At 39.0% G+C, this 17,602-nt stretch overlaps 1 protein-coding gene across 2 annotated transcripts; it reads right to left on the bottom strand.

Moving 5' to 3' along the window:
* Positions 1-2,756: 2,756 nt before the first annotated feature.
* matk (megakaryocyte-associated tyrosine kinase) lies at positions 2,757-16,848 on the bottom strand. 2 transcript variants are annotated; one of them, XM_074635336.1, is made up of 13 exons: positions 16,642-16,848; positions 15,460-15,505; positions 14,250-14,363; positions 14,042-14,157; positions 13,537-13,756; positions 12,025-12,118; positions 11,847-11,912; positions 11,596-11,695; positions 10,691-10,775; positions 8,835-8,908; positions 8,474-8,669; positions 7,998-8,084; positions 2,757-5,442 (listed from the first exon to the last, which is right to left on the bottom strand). In XM_074635336.1, the coding sequence occupies exons 2-13, from the start codon at positions 15,466-15,468 to the stop codon at positions 5,215-5,217; spliced, it is 1,389 nt and encodes a 462-aa protein (XP_074491437.1). In that variant the 5' UTR covers positions 15,469-15,505; positions 16,642-16,848; the 3' UTR covers positions 2,757-5,214. The 2 variants fall into 2 exon arrangements, with proteins under 2 accessions (XP_074491437.1, XP_074491439.1); XM_074635338.1 differs by having other exon boundaries at positions 14,042-14,154.
* Between the last annotated feature and the right edge of the window lie 754 nt (positions 16,849-17,602).

Here is a 17,602-nt window from a genome sequence, read left to right as displayed (position 1 = left end):
AGACTGTTAGGCGAACCATCGAAGGAGAAATGGAGACGAGAGGATACAGCTGGAACAGCATTGAGAAGAAAGCAAACAACAGAGATGAGTGGAGACCCTTATGCCTTGCCCTATGTGCCACTAGGCGCAACAAGGACTAAGTAAGTAAGTAAGTCAGGAGATGTAATTCCGAACATGGCCTGTGTGGTTAACTCTTCAGTGTTAAAACACTGTCCAGGCTGCACATGGACTGTGCTGAGCCTGCCCTACTTAAGGGTACTTTGCAGTGCAGTATGTCCTGGGCTAAACATACTTCATACAGATCTGAGGTCACTCTTAGAAGGAAGGAAACCTCTTGACTCCGTGCCAGACTATTATTATCGACTACTGACCTCAGTTAAACTAAAGCAGGTGTGACATGCATTATTGGTCATCTGAAGTACAAGTAAATCAAAATCTACTTAAGTAAAAGTACAGAAGTATTATCAGCAAAATGTACTTATGGTATCGAAAGTATTTGGCCCCTGTGACTGATATATTATCATATATTACATCACATTTAACAGTTGTAGTTGATCAAGTGATGCTTCTTTTAACTAATTTATAGACAATTGGGTGGTTTAGTCCACTGGTTCTCAACCTAGGGGTCGGGGCCCTCCAAAGGGTCGCGTAAATCTAGGGAGTTGTGAGATGATGAATCGGGAAGGAAATCATAAAAACAAAGTTCTGTAACACACATCTTTTTTTTTTTTTTTTTCTTCTAATCTTTGCTTTTTGTGAAATTATACTGTAGATAACCTCTTTTGGTGTCAAACTTAAATGAAAGTATATGAGAAGTAGACTTTTGAAACATGACAAGGGGCCCCAAGACACTGCTTTTTTGTTTGCATTGTATTTTATAAAGGTATCATATACTTTTAGATGTAAAATCTTTATTTGAAAAAAAAACTACAGCTGTCAGATAAATATAATTGAATACAAAGTACAATATTTCCCTCTGAAATGAAGTGAAGTATAAAGTATCATAAAATGTAAATACTCGAGTAAAGTACTTAAAGCTAGGGTGGGTAATGTTTTTAGAAATAATTTTGTTATATTTGTTGAAATTCTCTTAACATCCCGACAGCAATCAATAAATAAAAACAAAATCTGGTATCTGTGACTGTCACAGGACTGTTATAACCTGGCCTGCCTGTCTGCGTGCACTCATCACGCATCACCAGAGTCTTCTGCTAGTTTGACAGCTGTGAGTACTAACAATAGCCATGTTCGTTGTTCATCATGATCATTTTGGGGGAGTGGCTTTGGAGGGAGGCCTGAAGGGACGGACTGTCAGTGTTGCTGAAGTGGCGACCTTCTCTCTAGATTTTATGACTTTGAGCTAGTGCAGGTAGCTACTTTCATTGGAAAAGAGTTGGCAACACTGGGCTGTTTTTTTTTGGTTGGACAATTAAATTTTTTTTTATCTTACTGTTGCTGGTTTCTCCAAAGTTGCCGACCCCAGCTTTAAGTACAAAATTGGGTAAATGTATGTACCGAGTTACTTTCCACCACTGACAGCAACAGGCCTTTCCAAGGCACTATGTTTTGTGTTTACTTTCATTCAGATTCAAAGACTCATCATCTTAAATTGGTGAGTAAAATGTATCGTAACTAATCATCCCAACGGACAGAAGAATAACACAAACATAAAAAAACACAATTTCCCTTTGAAAGGGCACCGATCAGTCTAGTTGTGCAGGGCGGTGATCTTGCTTTTAATGGTTTATCATTATAGTTTGTGAAGGAAAGTACGTCTCCAGGGATGAGCAGATGCTAAAATGAGAGTTGTCTTGGATGAGCATCTTATGTCTAACACCTCCAGTACTGACCTAAGACCTTCTGAAGTGACCACAATCTACTTAAACCTAAACCTAAAGATAAACACCTTTAGGTAGTTCTAGAGTACACCATCCCCTTTTCACACTGCTGCACATCCACAAACTGTCAGGTGCTGCATCGGCTCAACTTGGAGCTGGGCTTACTGTACATGATGCAGTATCTAGTATAAGTAGTGGAACAGTGGCAGGTTTATGTTGTTTTTGCTCTGTAATCCAGCAAAGTGGATATGAAACAAAACAGTGACTATGAGGTGAAAGAGCAGACTCTCAGCTTTGATTTCAGACTATTTACATCCACATTTAAACAACCAACCGTAGGTGATTGTCTGCTCAACTGGATCTTCAGCGGGTGTGTCTCATTTCATCATTACTTTATGAATGAAAGAGCTTGTTGTCACATTTGCGTGGCACATTTGGGTACTACAGTCTATATAAAACGTGTTAGACTACATGCTAACACCCTAAAATTAAAGGTGAAGGTCATCACTTTAACATCATAGAAAGTATGACCTCAGAGGAAACATCTTGAGAACCCATTAACATATGGGGACCACGATATTGCTGCATCACTGCTATAAAAATATGCACTGACAAACAGACAGGAAATAACCACTGGTATTCAGAAAAAAAATCCTTCACTCAATAATATATAACTCATCCGCCGCCATCAAAGACAGCAAATCTTTTATTATCCTTTTTTTTACATTTGGTTCCTTTATAAATCCTTGTCCAGAAAATTGCTGCTCATCCCATTAGAGAGCTTCAGGAAAACACAGAGCAGATTGAACAAATCGTGGAGGACCCTCGCTGGCACTGTATGATAAGACAAGAGACCAGGAGGATCAAGCCTCAATTTGGGGTCCGTCTCCTGGGACAGAGACAAATACCAGGCTTACGTAGACTTAAGTCAAATGACATCTTTAATTTGGTCTTGTGATGTGACAGCAATCCAAAAAAGAGGCTTCATTTTGTGGTGAGTTTTGAACTGAATATATATTAGTCTCAACAGAAAGATGAAAAAAAGCAGCTGACAATCACATATGGTGAAATGAGATAGAATACATAACTGTATATGTAAAATAATCATGTGCAGTCCAAACAGTCCAACCTTCTGTACCTGCAAAAATCCCAAGATATCCCAAGAGGACAGTGGATAACACAAAGTCACTCTTATAATCTCAAAATCCTTATAAAGAGGGAAGAGAAAGTAGTAATAAAAGCTGTATTTCCCATAGATTTATTCTCACAAAATAAATTAAAAAGTCACCAACCTAAGTATGCTGACTGGTCAAAGTGTCAAACATAGTATGAGGTTTGGTTTCAAAAAACAATCTGGAAAAGTAAAATGCTAAAGTTCATCTTTGAAGTGAAAAACTACTGAATTAATCAAAAGGCCTACAGAGTATCTGCTGCAAATGAGCCTCCCAATCTTCTCTGCACACAAGCAAAATGCTGACTGTTTTTTTTTGTTAAAAGTATTTATTAAGTAAAATTGTTCTCTTACTGTAATCAAGCAATAACATTAAATATTTTTCATATTAAGCCCTGAGTCCGTGGCATATTGTTGAGCATTAATGCTGGGATACAAGCAGATTTGGGTGATCTGAGATTAAATCCAGGATAAACATTATTCCTTTTTCTTTCCCATACGTATGTTTTAATCTTTTTCTGATTTCTCTCCCTGACATTAAATACAAATAACCTGTTTTCTCTGCATGCAAAACTGTAGATCTTTGATCATACAGGTACCATATCTATATGGCAATAAAAAGATACTAAATGCTCTTACCTGTCTGACTAAACTGACTTATATTATGTCATTAAGGAGATTCACACTCAATGTACAGTATTTCCAACACATTATGGCGCTGTACTGCCACTCACCATTGGCTTTGGCTACACTGACAGTACTTTGCCTGTATACAGTACATTGTTGTTTTTTGTCATTTCATGGGATCTGGTGTGGTACTACAAACACAGTGTCAACAGACCTCACAAATAGTGGCTGTGCACTGTCCTGTGGGTTGATTACCAGCCGCGACGGCAACACTGGTATTGTTTTAACCTTGTGAGTCTGTGTGTGTGTGTCATCACGGCAAAATGTGGTCCTGAAGACGCCCACTGTAGCAGGAACTACCACAGAAGCGGTTTTGAGTACTTTGCCAGGTGTTTATAGGTCTGTCTCCTTGGACAGATTTTGTCACCACGATAGAGTCCAAACTGATGCGAGATATAGTCACGAAACTTTACTGGTGTATAGTTGAGATCAAAATGAAACCCGAGTTGGAAGATGGGTGTGGTCCGAGCAAGAGCGCCGGAAGAAGTAGGGGGTTAGGAACCGGGGAAGGAGCCATTGAGCTCCCTACTTCAGAATCAGAATCAGAATCAGAATGGTGTTTATTGCCAGGTGTAAGAGGTATACACTAGGAATTTTCTTTGGCTTTGTTGGTGCAAGACAAACAGTATAATAACAAAAGAATAGATAAAAACGTAGAATAAAATAAGAATAAAAATGTACAATTTACAAAATAAGCTATAAACAAAAATAAACATGATATTATGCCCCTAGTCCAATTTGGCGTTGTGGCTAGTGTGATCCCATCGCAAGATGGCCTCTAGTTTAAAATGTATTCTTAATAGCTTTGTATTATTAAAAGGAATAACAAATGTGACCCTGATGAAGACCTATGTTGGTCCCAACGCATTTTAAACAATTATTGCCTTTTTAAAATAAAGGCATTTTAATTTTGTTTAAACACTACAGTGTGTCTTGGATTATTTTTGAGGGAGACTTGCATTTTGTACTTTTTTGAGTCCATATTCCACCCATGCAATGAGCCCTTCACAAGATTGGAAGAAAAAATGTATTTGGGGAAACGTCAGAAATGCTCCTTTTCGTCTGGAGGGGCGTGTCGGAGATCGTGTTTGATTTCACTTGTCAACCTGTTGGTGCTGAAGGAAAAGTCTGGGGATCACCAGAGTCGTTAGGATTTATCCCCTGGGGACCATGAATGTCTGTACAAAGTTTCATGGCAATGGACCAAAGTAGTGGAGTGACCAACAGACCCACATTGCCATCCATAGAGCCATGCTACCACGGTCTGATTCACCCATTTTTGCTTTGTTCGAACCCACTAAAGCAAAGTTTGGTATATTCATGGCTCCAACTGTAAAACCCTTTCTCATTGTCATTACATGATGACCAGAGTTACATAATGATTGTCTTGTCCCGTCCGCTAGGTTAAAGCAATCCAGTAGAAACTCCAACGGGCCATCTTGTGTGATTCACAGAATCGGGTAACAATGTGTGTGTTACCTTTTTATCAGCCGCCACTTTATTCCCACCACTGTGAGCTCAGCATCCAGATCCAGACCTGATTCCATCCCGCCGCTCTGACCCAAGGCGCGGGCTGCGTTCAAACATCTCTCGCTCAAGTTTCTCTCTCAGTTTGTGGAAAGCTGGTCTTCTGCGTGGCTCCTGCTCCCAGCAAATCCTCATCAGGGAGTAAACGCCTGGGGGACAGTCCTCTGGAGCCTCCATGCGATAGCCCCCCTCCACCATCTCCTTCACCTCCTTCAGGGACTGCATGAACAGGAGCAGCGAGAGAGGAAGGAGGTGATAAATTGATAAATTGATAAATTGTGAATACTGATAAGTGAATTAAACATTTTAAACATCTCCATCTCCAACCTCCATCTTCTCTTTAATTATTAAGATTTCTACTTGTAAAACAGGTCTGTGGTTTTTAGTAGAATCATAAAGGTTTTTGCTTTGCCTTTTGTTTTTCAAATACACTAATTTTAAAGGGATAGTTCAGGTGTTTTGAAGTGGGGTTGTGTGAGGTACTTATCCAAAGTCAGTGTATTACTTACAGTAGCTGACGGTTGGCACGCCCCCAGTTTGGAGAAGCAGACAGGAGTTATCGCAGAGAACGACAGCAATGTACTGCTGTGGCCGGGGCCGGCAGCAAAACATATTTTAGTCTCCTAAGAGAAAGGCTCACCTAAAAAAATCAGTTTAAGTGAATGCTATATTCAGAATATTTTCACCAGTTTACCTTGCCATGAGACAGCTATGTAGTCTGTGTTTCTGATGGGGAACTGAAGCTGTTACCAATGCTCTCGCAAAAGCAACCAGACTCCATTGAAAAAAACTGTAATTTTACCTCGCAGAAAACGTGAGTTGCTGGTCTACCGCTGCCTCGATTAGTTTCATTAGTTTGTTTGTGTTATTGTGTGACTTTGGTTAGTTCGGATTCACCAAAGTCACACAATAACACAAACAAACTAACCGATTGAGGCAGCGGTAGACCAGCAACCCCTGTGTTCTGCGAGGTAAAATTACATTTTTATTTCAATGGAGTCTGGCGGCTTTGGGGAGAGCACAGATGGATACAACGGCTTCAGCTCCCCGTCAGAAAGGGCTGTCTCACGACAAGGTACACCGGTAAAAATATTCTAAATATTGCGTACACTTAAAAGGATATGATTTTATTTGGTGAGCCTTTCGTTTAAGTGGCTAAAATATGTTCTGTTGCCGGCCCCGTCCACAGCAGTACATTGCTTTGCTTCTGTGCAGTAACTCCTGTCTGCTTCTCCAAACTGGGGGCGTGCTGACCGTCATCTACTGTAGGTAATACACTGACTATGGATAAGTACCTCATACAACCCCACTTCAAATCACCCAAACTATCCCTTCAACACACTCTTGCAATCCTGATTACAACCTCAAAGATTTCAGGCTCTTTTCAGTACTTAGTGGGTGAAATGAAGTATTTGTGTCATTGTTTTTCTTATTATATATGTTTAAAGCACAGATACTAATCACACACACACACGCACGCACGCACGCACGCACGCATGCACGCACGCACGCACGCATGCACGCACGCACGCACGCACGCACGCACGCATGCACGCACGCACGCACGCACGCACGCACTTCTTCTCTTGGTCTCTCTGCCAACAGGCAACAAATTACCAGGCGCAGAGTTTAATTGAGGGAAACACAAACTTGACCCACATAAATCAACCTGTGTATACTGTATATTTACAAACAGGCTGTAATTAAGACTTAATCATCTGCATTTAAAAGGACACCACCTGACGTCAGGTGCACAAGAGTCTCTCCATTAAGAGTGTCCCTCATGTGACGTCAACCTATGCTTTTCCTGTGTCCACCTGCTGTGAAGTCTATATGTACGTCACAGGTGAATAGTTGCTTCCTCTTCCTCTTAACCCACACAGTTCATAAGAAGATTAGTCAAGCTGGGAACAATACGATTATTTCTACAAGTTGTCCCGTCACAATGTGGAGTAAACCTCTATCCTTGCTGACGCACTACCATGACCTAAATTGACCTGAAGGTTTCCTGCTCAGACACAGTAAGTCAATCCAGAAGATGACGAATTCGACCACAAATCCTGGCAGATTTCCACTGACACACATACTACATGTGAGAGATGCTAATTCTAAAAATACATAGTGACCGAGTTTCGAAACAAGCTTAATACTCCTTCCAGGTCAGCAACTTCTCAAACAAAGAGTGATTGTGCAGTTGTTCGATAATGCCAAAAATTCATATAAGTCACATTTATCAATTCTGAGGTACAATAGATTGTGAATATTTGGCACAAATTATCCACAGAGGTCAGGTAACTTAACAGACAGAAGACTAATTTTGTCTGATTGATTTAATAGTTAGACTTTTTTTTTGCTTTCTTGCTGAGAGTTAAATGAGAAGGTGAAGTCAACTGGTCCCCACCAAGAAAACGTCTGGCACATAACCCTTCATAAAACCACAATTTGTCATTTTAACTTAACTAATAAGTGAGGATTGTGTTGCCTTTGGACAGAGCCAGGATAGCTGTTTCCCCCTGCTTCCAGTCTGTATGCTAAGCTAAGCTAACAGTCGCCTGGCTGTAGCTTCATATTTAGTGGACAGACATGAGAGTTGTATGGAACATGAAAAATTGTATTACCCAAAATGTCAAACTATTGGTTTGACACAGTTTTTGCTGTAGCTGACATGTCCACAATGCACCTATGTGTCTAGTGACACACCCATATACGGTATAAACACACACACACACACATGTTATAACAGTATAATAGTGCCGTGTACTGGTGCTACATACCATCTTAGGGTAAGGTTGACGGCCATAAGAGAAGATTTCCCACAGGAGAACGCCGTAGCTCCAAACATCTGATTTTGTGGATAATTTCTGCATCATGGGAGAAGATATATGACATAGGCTATAAAAAAAATTTAGAACCCTTTTCTAATAGGGAATACTTTGTAAAGGTTTTATAAGTTGCTATAAACCCCAGTAAGTAGTCAAACTCTTAAATCCTGATGAATTAAATAATTAAATAAAAAGACAAGGTAATTTATGCATCAGGTCTTTACACCAACCTGCTCCTTATTGGTGGATTATTACTGATTATTATAAGGCATCAATAACTTATTTGTTAATTATTAATGGAGCAATATTCTAAACCTACCAATCCTTCATAAAATATGCCATATAAGTACCAAAGAGAGGCCTCAGAGGAACAGAAATACAGAAAAATAAATCCCTGATAGAAAAACATAGCAGCTCTCCAAACTGACCTCTTTCTTCAGAGCTTCGGGGGCGGTCCATTTGACCGGCAGTTTGGCGTTATCTGACACCTTCGAGTCCAACTTGGTCAAACCGAAGTCGCTGACCTTGGCCGCGCAGTCGTCAGAGACCAGCACGTTACGAGCTGCCAAATCTCTGTGAACCAACTTCTTGGACTCCAGGTACTCCATCCCCTCACACACATCCCTGACCACATACATGTAAACACACACAAACATTATTTGAATATTGCACAGCAAACTGTTGAACACTCACACACAGTGCTATGTATACACAGTTACAAGCATTTTTTTGTGCTACTCTGCACACACTATAACTTCTGCTGTACAAAACATTAAGGTTTCAACTCACAGAGCAAAGCGGAGCAGCTGAACTGAGCTTACAACTGAACGTCCTCTTGTCCTGAGATAGTTGACAAGGTTTCCCTGCAACACAAAGACACATGTAAACAAATTAAAAATACTTGAATAAGGTTCTGATAGAAGATTTCTGTTAGTATTATGAGAAATACTACACGTAGACAAAAACGCTACAAGCAGGTTTTAACCTTTTGGTTTTTAAATGTGTAAACCCAGTGCTAAACAAGTTATTTAATATTCTAAAATGTGATCTAAAGTCATTATATGACTGTACTTGAGGCCCAGCATCCACAATGAGCTTCTGGATTTTAGCCTAATGTCATTTAACAGGTGAGGAAGTCAGACTCTGACTCCTTAAAGCTGCATTGCCATCCCTGGCATACTATTGCATCAGTGGTGGAGATACTTATCCATAGTCAGTTTATCACCTACAGTAGATGACCGTCAGCGTGCCCCCAGTTTGGTGAAACAGACAGGAGTTACCGCAAGGAAGCAAAGCAATGTACTGCTGTGGACGAGGCCGGCAGCAAAACCTATTCTAGCAACCTAAAAGAAAGGCTCACCTAAAAGAGCAGTATCAGTTCAAGAGTACGCTATATTTAGAATATTTTCACTTGCCATCAGACAGCCCTTTCTGACAAGGAACTGAAGCCGTTGTATCCCATCTATGCACTCGAGTCACCAGACTGCATTGAAAAAAACTTTAATTTTAACTCGCAGAATACAGGGGTTGCTGGTCTATTGTTGCCTCGATCAGTTGGTTTGTTTGCATTATTGTGTGACTTTGGTGAATCCAAACTAACCAAAATTACACATTAACACAAACAAACTAACAGATCGAGTCAGCAGTAGAACAGCACCCCTGTGTTCTGCGAGGTAAAATTACAGTTTTTTTCCAATGGAGTCTGGTTGCTTTGGCGAGAGCATAGATAACGACTTCAGTTCCCTGTTGGAAACATAGACTGTATAGCTGTCTCACGGCAAGGTAAACCATACACTTAAACTGATATTGATTTGTTTAGGGGGGCCTTTCTTTTAGGTGGCTAAAATACATTTGGCTGCTGCCCCCGTCCACAGCAGTACTTTGCTTTGCTTCTGTACGGTAACCCCTTTCTACTTCTCCAAGCTGGGGGAGTGCCGACCACCATCTACCATTTATGGGTACTTTTATTGTCTCCCTTAAGAGAAAAATGTCTTGTATTAAGGAAATTACTGCATCAAAACCAATCATCACAATAAAACACATGAAATAAAACAGCCTGAGCTAAAACAACCAAGTAAATTGGTCACAAAGCCATTCACTCTGTTAAAATCTACAAAAATCCAAGGACACTTCAAAGCATACACACCTTAGTACATAAATTATAAGCAAACACGATCACTGAAAACCTGCAGTTATCCGAGTCCCTCCCAACCCCTCTGTCTATCCTCTGGGAGTTGCCCAGAATACGTGATTTCCCAGAAAGTAAAACAACCCTCAAAAACCCCCATAACTATTTTTCTCACTGGCTGCTGGTAGTGAATTTGCAGAAAAAAGCTGATGTATTTATCGCTGGTGAGTCCAGCTTTCTGTTTAGATGGTGGTTTCCTTCGCTGCTGTTTAGGAGACGCTTCCCAACAATGACTCATCTTGATGTCTGGAATTATTGTGGTCAAATAGAGAAAACCCTATGAGCTTTCACTTACTGTGTGTGATTGTATTTTCTGTTTCATTGTGTAATGTAACAAGGTGTCTTCTAGCCACGATCAATATCTATTCACTATTTTAGAGATTTTTTATTATTATAACCACGTTTTATTTTTCAACTAAGAACCACTGATAAATGATGTGTTTACTGTTTACTGTACCTTCGTCATGAGCTCTGTGACAATATGAAGCCCTTTGTCAAGAATGACCCCCAACAATCGCACCAGGTTTTTATGCTGGAGCTTCCTGGAAGAAGTGAATCCACATTAAAAACACTGACAGCACTAATACAAATATTAGTAAGTTACATTTGATTCAAAATGATATGATCACTTGTGCAATAAGCCAAAATAAGTTAATTTTTCATTGAGAAAACTCTCTAAAATCAGGGGCCAGTTGCATACACTTAGTTTAAGACTAGTCTTGGCCTTAGATCTTAGATTGTCAGGTTAGACTACTACTCTAATTAAGCCTGTCTGTTGTATAAATATTAAGTCCGACTTAATTTGAGGTAGGAAAGTTAGTCACCTCTCCTCGTAGCTAAGCCGGAGGTGAGAGCATTGTTGCTATGGCAACAATCCGTTAGAGGGTCAACTATTTCAACTATTTACCCATTACTTTTAGCCAATTTTTAACTAACTGTTTAACCATTACTTTTAGCAACCATGTACTATATTCTTGAATTGTTTCTGAACATCTTTAATGGATCTAACGACTGTTGGATTTATGCTGTTTATCTTCTCTGGTATTTTCTGTCATACTTGGTGTGGTGTCGCTGTTGCATCCGACATCTTATTTGTTGTCTTCTGTAAAGTGTCTTATTTCACCCATAATGCATTGTGTGACAGGCTATGTAGTCAGTCTTACATTAGTCACTCATATGGAAGCTTTATACAACAGGTACATTTAAGTGTCTATAGCAAGTCTGACTTAAAGTTATATTTAAGACAAAGACTAGGTCTATTTGTATGCAACTGGTCCCTTTTATTAGTAATGAATGTGAAGCTCATCAAAGTGTTTTGACAAAATGTGAAAACATTAATATTGAGGAAATCTCCAGACTCACGTCATGACTGTTGTCTCCTGCAGGAAGGCCTGAGCTGTCACATCACATTTAATGGTCTTCACTGCCACCCTCTGGCCCATATACTCTCCTTCATAAACAGCTGCAGTTGAGAAGCACACAGTATTTACTATCAAAATACATCCATACTAACTCAAGACATAATTATTCTTTTCTGTAAATGTTTGATGACACTTTTCATTATTAAATATTGAGGGTACAAATATAATACTAAAAAGAGAATGAAAGCTCACCACCAAACTCCCCCTCTCCAATACTCTCTCCCAGTTTGAGCTTCGTAATGTCCAACAGCCATCCAGCTGGAGAAGAGAGAGAACTGTAAACCTGACTCATACCTTCACAAGCTTTCATAATCATTATTAATTTTATATTGGATCTGTATAGATACAGTTTTCTTGACATCAGACTTACTTTTAGACAGCTCTAACTTAGCTGACTTGGCTCCGAGTTTTTGTTTGGGCTTCAGAAGAGTTGTAGCGATGGAGCCTTTGTTTTTTGAGTAGAACTGCAAAGATGGAAACACAACAACAGTTATTTATCGCAGATGTTTTTACATCTGTAATATCTGTAATTTTATTTGTTCATTCTCCACAGTATATGTGTGCAGTGCTGTGCCACATACATAAGGTTTATGAATGTACAGTACATTATTATTTTAGCTCTAAAGAGAATAATGAGCTCACTGAAACTGACAAAGAGAAAAACACCTCCACGGTACACAGGAAGCCGTTTGAACAGCGCTAACCACTGTGGTTTAACATAGAAAGCAATGAGTGTAACCTATATTTAGCTTTAGCAATCTTGAGAAACACTGCACCACACAAAGTGTGTATAAATACTCTTCAATGTCGGTGCAAGGTCTCTGTTTCCTAATGACAAGACACAAAGCGTCAAGCTGAATTAAATTACACGAGTAAATTATGATACAGTGTCACATCAGTGCCTGGTTTTTATATTGTCAGCAGTCTGCCAACGATGACACAAAAGAGCTTTCATAGCATGATTCAGCCCAACATTCATTTGGACGTCCTCCCTCTGTTTCCTCGCAGGAGTAAGTCAGCCGGTCTGACTCAGGCCTGAAGCCATCTGTGGCTCGCTGATAACATGGTGCTGAACGAGAGCTGGCCATCTCTGTGGAGTCTATCTCCAAACCTCAAAGCTTTCAATGTCCCCTCGCACAGAAACAGGCCAAATGCAGATAATCCATAAAAGGACTGTGCTTCATGTGTTTTCCTGTCTTTGTTTCGTTTTGACACATGGTTTCGGTGTGAACATTAAGTGTGACTTTTATCCACGCTATTGGTCTTCAGTAGATCGATTGGTTTGCCTTGAAATTTGGTACACACATTCTTGTCCACCTCAGAATGAATTTTTCATCTAGTGTCATCATAAAGTCAACATTTTCATTTGTCTTAGAGCTGCAACGATTTATCGCAAATTTTTTAAGAAAGAAAAGTAAAAATTCTGATTCCAGCTTCTTAAATGTGAATATGATCTGGTTTCTTTACGCTTCTTTGACAGTAAACTGAGGACATCATCTTGGGCTTTGGGAAACACGACATTTTTCACTATTTTCAGGTCAAAACTTGTAGAAAAAACACCTTTATTATAAGATGTGTTTCAGGAGTGTTTTCATTCTACAAGTGCTGCTGGAGTTTTAACCTCTTTAGACTTTTTCTTTTGTGTATGCCCATTGGAGGTAGGCGAAGCTGTGCCCGAAATAACTCTGAATTATAGGTGGATCTGTCAAATGACACTGACTTGTTAAATAACATACATGTAATCTTGGGGAAATATGCATATTTTTCCTTTCACCTTCATATGAAAGATCTTTGGGGATTTCATGCATGCTGCAGGTATAATTTTTGTCTTGGCTACATAGAATTACAAAATGTGGATTGACTCAAACCAAGAGCCTCTTACCTCTATCATGTCAATGAGGTTGTAGAAATACTGTGTGTTGTCGATGGTCAGCTGCATGTCCTGATAAATCACCCGGTAGTGCATGATGTCTCCGGAGACACTGACACACAGGACGTAGTCTCCAGGATGACGGATGGACTCCCGGACCAGGAACAGGCCGTCCTCGGCCGGCTGCAGCTCAGACACCGCCTCTGGACCAGAGATCTTCCCATGAAACCAACTAGTGAAAGACACACACACATAAAAAAACATCAGTCTCACAAGTCCCAAATATGTTACAGATGCTAATTTTAACAGACAGAAGGTGAAAACAAGTCACACCAAAAAAAAAGGAAGTTGGAGTGATTAATACAGAGTCCGTTTTTTGTTACGTCAAACCCACACTGTGGAGTCACAAGATGTGTTTTCAGGATTGACCAAACCAACAGCTAAAGACAGAAACTAGTGTGTCACAGTCACACTGCTTGTGTTTACAGCGAGTGGGAAAAAGGAAGAGGAGACGTACGGCATGAGGCTGAGGCTGGGGTCGACACGCAGAGCCTCTCTTTCACGCACATTGGTGGAGTTTATGAGTCCTTCCTCTCCGGTGGCGTTGTGTCTGGCCTCATAATATCCCTTCTTCTAGAAAAGAGCAAAGTCTTGTGTCAGATGGTGGAAAAAAATTTACAAAATGACTCTGAACAAACCGTAGCTCCTCTTAAACATGACAGTACCGTGCTCGATTCAACAATAGTGAGGAAGTCTCCTTTGTGGTAGGCCAGTTCTCCAGGTTTTGGTTTCCTGTGGTCCCCCTTGGCTACACACTGTTTACCGGCAGCCCAGTTCATCTACACAAGCAGAGGAATAAGAATAAGAATAATAATAATAAGGCACTGGCCCTAAAACACCTCGTTGTCTGAAATAATGGAGTTAGACAGGCCGTATATGAAACAATATAATAAACACAATATTAAACATGATGAATAATGCTAATGGTGTATTTTAGACCATTATTAACTATTAACTATGTATATAGGTATATTTAACGATAGGGAAATTAGACTGTACTGGAAAATACAATTCTTACTCTATGTGTGATAGAAAAATAAAAGTTTCATTTAAACCAAAGATTAAAAGACTCAAGTTGGAGGTGTACCAACTTAACATCTTTATTCTACCTATGATCACTGCCAAATTACACAAGTCTTTCGAGGAGACTTCTTAGGAAATATGTTTGCCTTGCAATTTTATCTTTTAGTCAGTGATTATGCAATACTCACATGTAGATCAAGATTATGCTCCATGTTTGACCAATGAGAACCGCACATGGAATAAACACCTTAAACTCTCTGTTTGATAGCCCGATCATCTCACAGCCTGTTGCATTTCATTAAACATTATTTAACCGCTTTAATTAGGGCTGCAACTAACAATTATTTCCTTATTGATTCATCTGTCGATTATTTTCTCGATTAATCAATTAGCTGTTTGGTCTAAAAAATGTCAGAAATTAGTGAAAAATGTCAATGAGTGTTTCCCAAAGCCCACGATGACGTCCTCAAATGTCTTGTTTTGTCCCCAACTCAAAGATATTCAGTTTACTGCCGAGGAGTAAATATTCACATTTTAGATGTTATCAAAGAATTTAGACTTTTTTTTTCTTAAACTATTACTCAAACCGATTAATCAAAATAGTTAGCCATTAATTTAATAGTTGACAACTAATCGATTAATCGCTGCAGATCTACCTTTGATTGACTTCAGTCTTTTAAATTTATCTCAGATATGTCATTATTTTTCTATCCTTGATTAAATCCCCCCCCCACCCCCACCCCATGTTTTACCAAATCAACACAACAGAGAATAAAGTTGACTTCATTCAGCTTCTTGTATTGATTGATGTTTAAAGCAAACTACACAGCTGCTCTTAATCACAGTACATACCTTTGCCATGAGCAGGGCTGGAGGGTTGGATAACTGTGTTAAACACCTGTTAAGGAGAAAAAAATGTCTTTGAACAATAAGATGACATTAAAGGTCCCATATTATAAAAAAGTGTGATTTTCATGTTTCATGTTATTATAAAGCAGGCTTAAGTCCTATATGAATACTGTGAAAGTATCAAAATGCTCAATCCACAGGGAAATACACACAACCCGTATTCAGAAACTCTGCATTTGAAACAAGCTGTCAGGATTTCTGTCTATTCGTGATGTCACGAATATACAATATTTAGACCCTAGACACAATTTTAAACGTAAACATTCTAAATGTGTCCCAGTTTATTCCTGGTTGCTGTGTGTGTGAATGTCATCAGCTGAAAGGAAGTACACATGGACCCAAGCTGTTGTCTAGCAATGCTTTCCGTTGCAATTCCGGCAAAATGCGCTAAAAACGGAGCGTTTCAGACAGAGGGTAAATACAGGTATATTCAGGCCGAACGTATTTGGAAAATAAAGTTTTTTTTTAACATTAAAGCATGTAAACATGTTCTAGTAGAAACACAAAATACAAGTATGAACCTGAAAATGAGCATGATATGGGACCTTTAAAATCATATCTCAAACTAGAAGTGCACTTGGAGAGCGCAGACCTCCACTAAGGCAGGTTTCATGTATGTTATCCTCCAAACAGACAAACCAACAAACCAACACCGGTGAAAACATAACCATTACCAGGTAATGAAATCCACATCCTGCCAATTAGAGATCATTCCAACAATGTTTCTGAAGGAGGTTCTTGTTGCAGTTGAAATTCTGTTGCAATTCCAATAAAAAATGCGCTAAAACGGAGCGTTTCAGACAGAGGATAAATACGGGCATATTCAGGCTGACAATATGAGGAAAATAATTTTTTTTTTTTAACATTACAGCATGTAAACATGTTCTAGTAGAAACACAAAATACAAGTATGAACCTGAAAATAAGCATGATATGGGACCTTTAAATGATATCCATAAAAAGAGACCTTTAGGAGCAGCATCCAAAAACACAATATAAAGATGTTAGCTGGTCGGAGGATAGTTGATAGCGTTGTTTCTGGCTGTTCCTGTCACATAAATTAAAAGTAAAACGCCCCAGACAGCTTGTTCAGTCTGGTTTCTGGTCGACATTAATGTTTCAGTACCTGCAGCTCTCTGCTCGGATGCTGAGTCCTCCTCTCCTCCTTCAGGACAGCCCGGTCTGTTAACTGGACTTCAAAGTCTCTTTAAGCGATGACATTTTCATTTAATACCAACTCCGCAGGAACCGATACTGTAGGTATTAATATCCCAAGCATGTGCCGCAGCTGAGGAGCGAGTTGCTGTTTTATCTGTCGGACCACTTCCTCAATATTTGGGAAAACGCGCTTCATATTTCATGAGGCGAGGAAGAAGAAGTGACGCTTCTTCTTCTTCTTCTTTTCTTCTCTTCCTCGTAAAAATGTAGAAACTGTCCAAAAGTAAAAAATTTTGGTGTAAGATTTACACAGAATTACAGGTGCAGCTAAAAAAAATATAATATCGTGAAAAAGTTAAATAATCTCCATTAGTTATTTATGAAAGTGCAAATTTAATATATTCTAGACTCATTAAACTAAAATGTTTCAAGCACTTTTTTCATTTTAATTTCGATAATTACAGCCTACAGCTCTAAAAAGGAAGAAAAAGGTATCTCAAAATATTAGAATATTTCATTTCGAGTATATATACAGTAAATAAAATATTCTAATATTTTGAGATACCTTTTTCTTTCTTTTTTGAGCTGTAGGCTGTTTTTTTTTATTTAATTATTGAAATTAAAATGAAAAAATGCTTGAAACATTTTAGTTTATGTGTAATGAGTCTAGAACATATTACATTTTCACTTTCTTAAATAACTGAAGAGGAATATTGAACTTTTTCGCAATATTCACATTTTTTGAGCTGCACCTGTAGTTGCTATATTTGGTACAAACATAGTTTTTAAGTCGGACGAACTCCTGTTTGGTCTTCTACTTTCAACATGTACAAATATTGAAACAAAATACTTATTTGGAATATTAGATTAGCACACATCTTGTAGTATTTTCATCAGTTTTTTGATAAAGGGATAGTTTGGGAAGTCTT

This window comes from Sebastes fasciatus, chromosome 5, assembly GCF_043250625.1.
Source record: "Sebastes fasciatus isolate fSebFas1 chromosome 5, fSebFas1.pri, whole genome shotgun sequence".
Lineage (NCBI taxonomy): Eukaryota > Metazoa > Chordata > Actinopteri > Perciformes > Sebastidae > Sebastes > Sebastes fasciatus.
This window is presented reverse-complemented; position numbering and strand designations above follow the sequence as displayed.

Bases quoted from the DNA above. Each gene is read 5' to 3' on its own strand.
- matk (XM_074635336.1), bottom strand. The intron at 8,909-10,690 runs GTACAGTAAACA...TTTGTGTTGCAG, and splicing joins TCACAGAGCTCATGACGAAG to GGAAACCTTGTCAACTATCT. The intron at 5,443-7,997 runs GTATGTAGCACC...CTGTTCATGCAG, and splicing joins GTCAACCTTACCCTAAGATG to TCCCTGAAGGAGGTGAAGGA.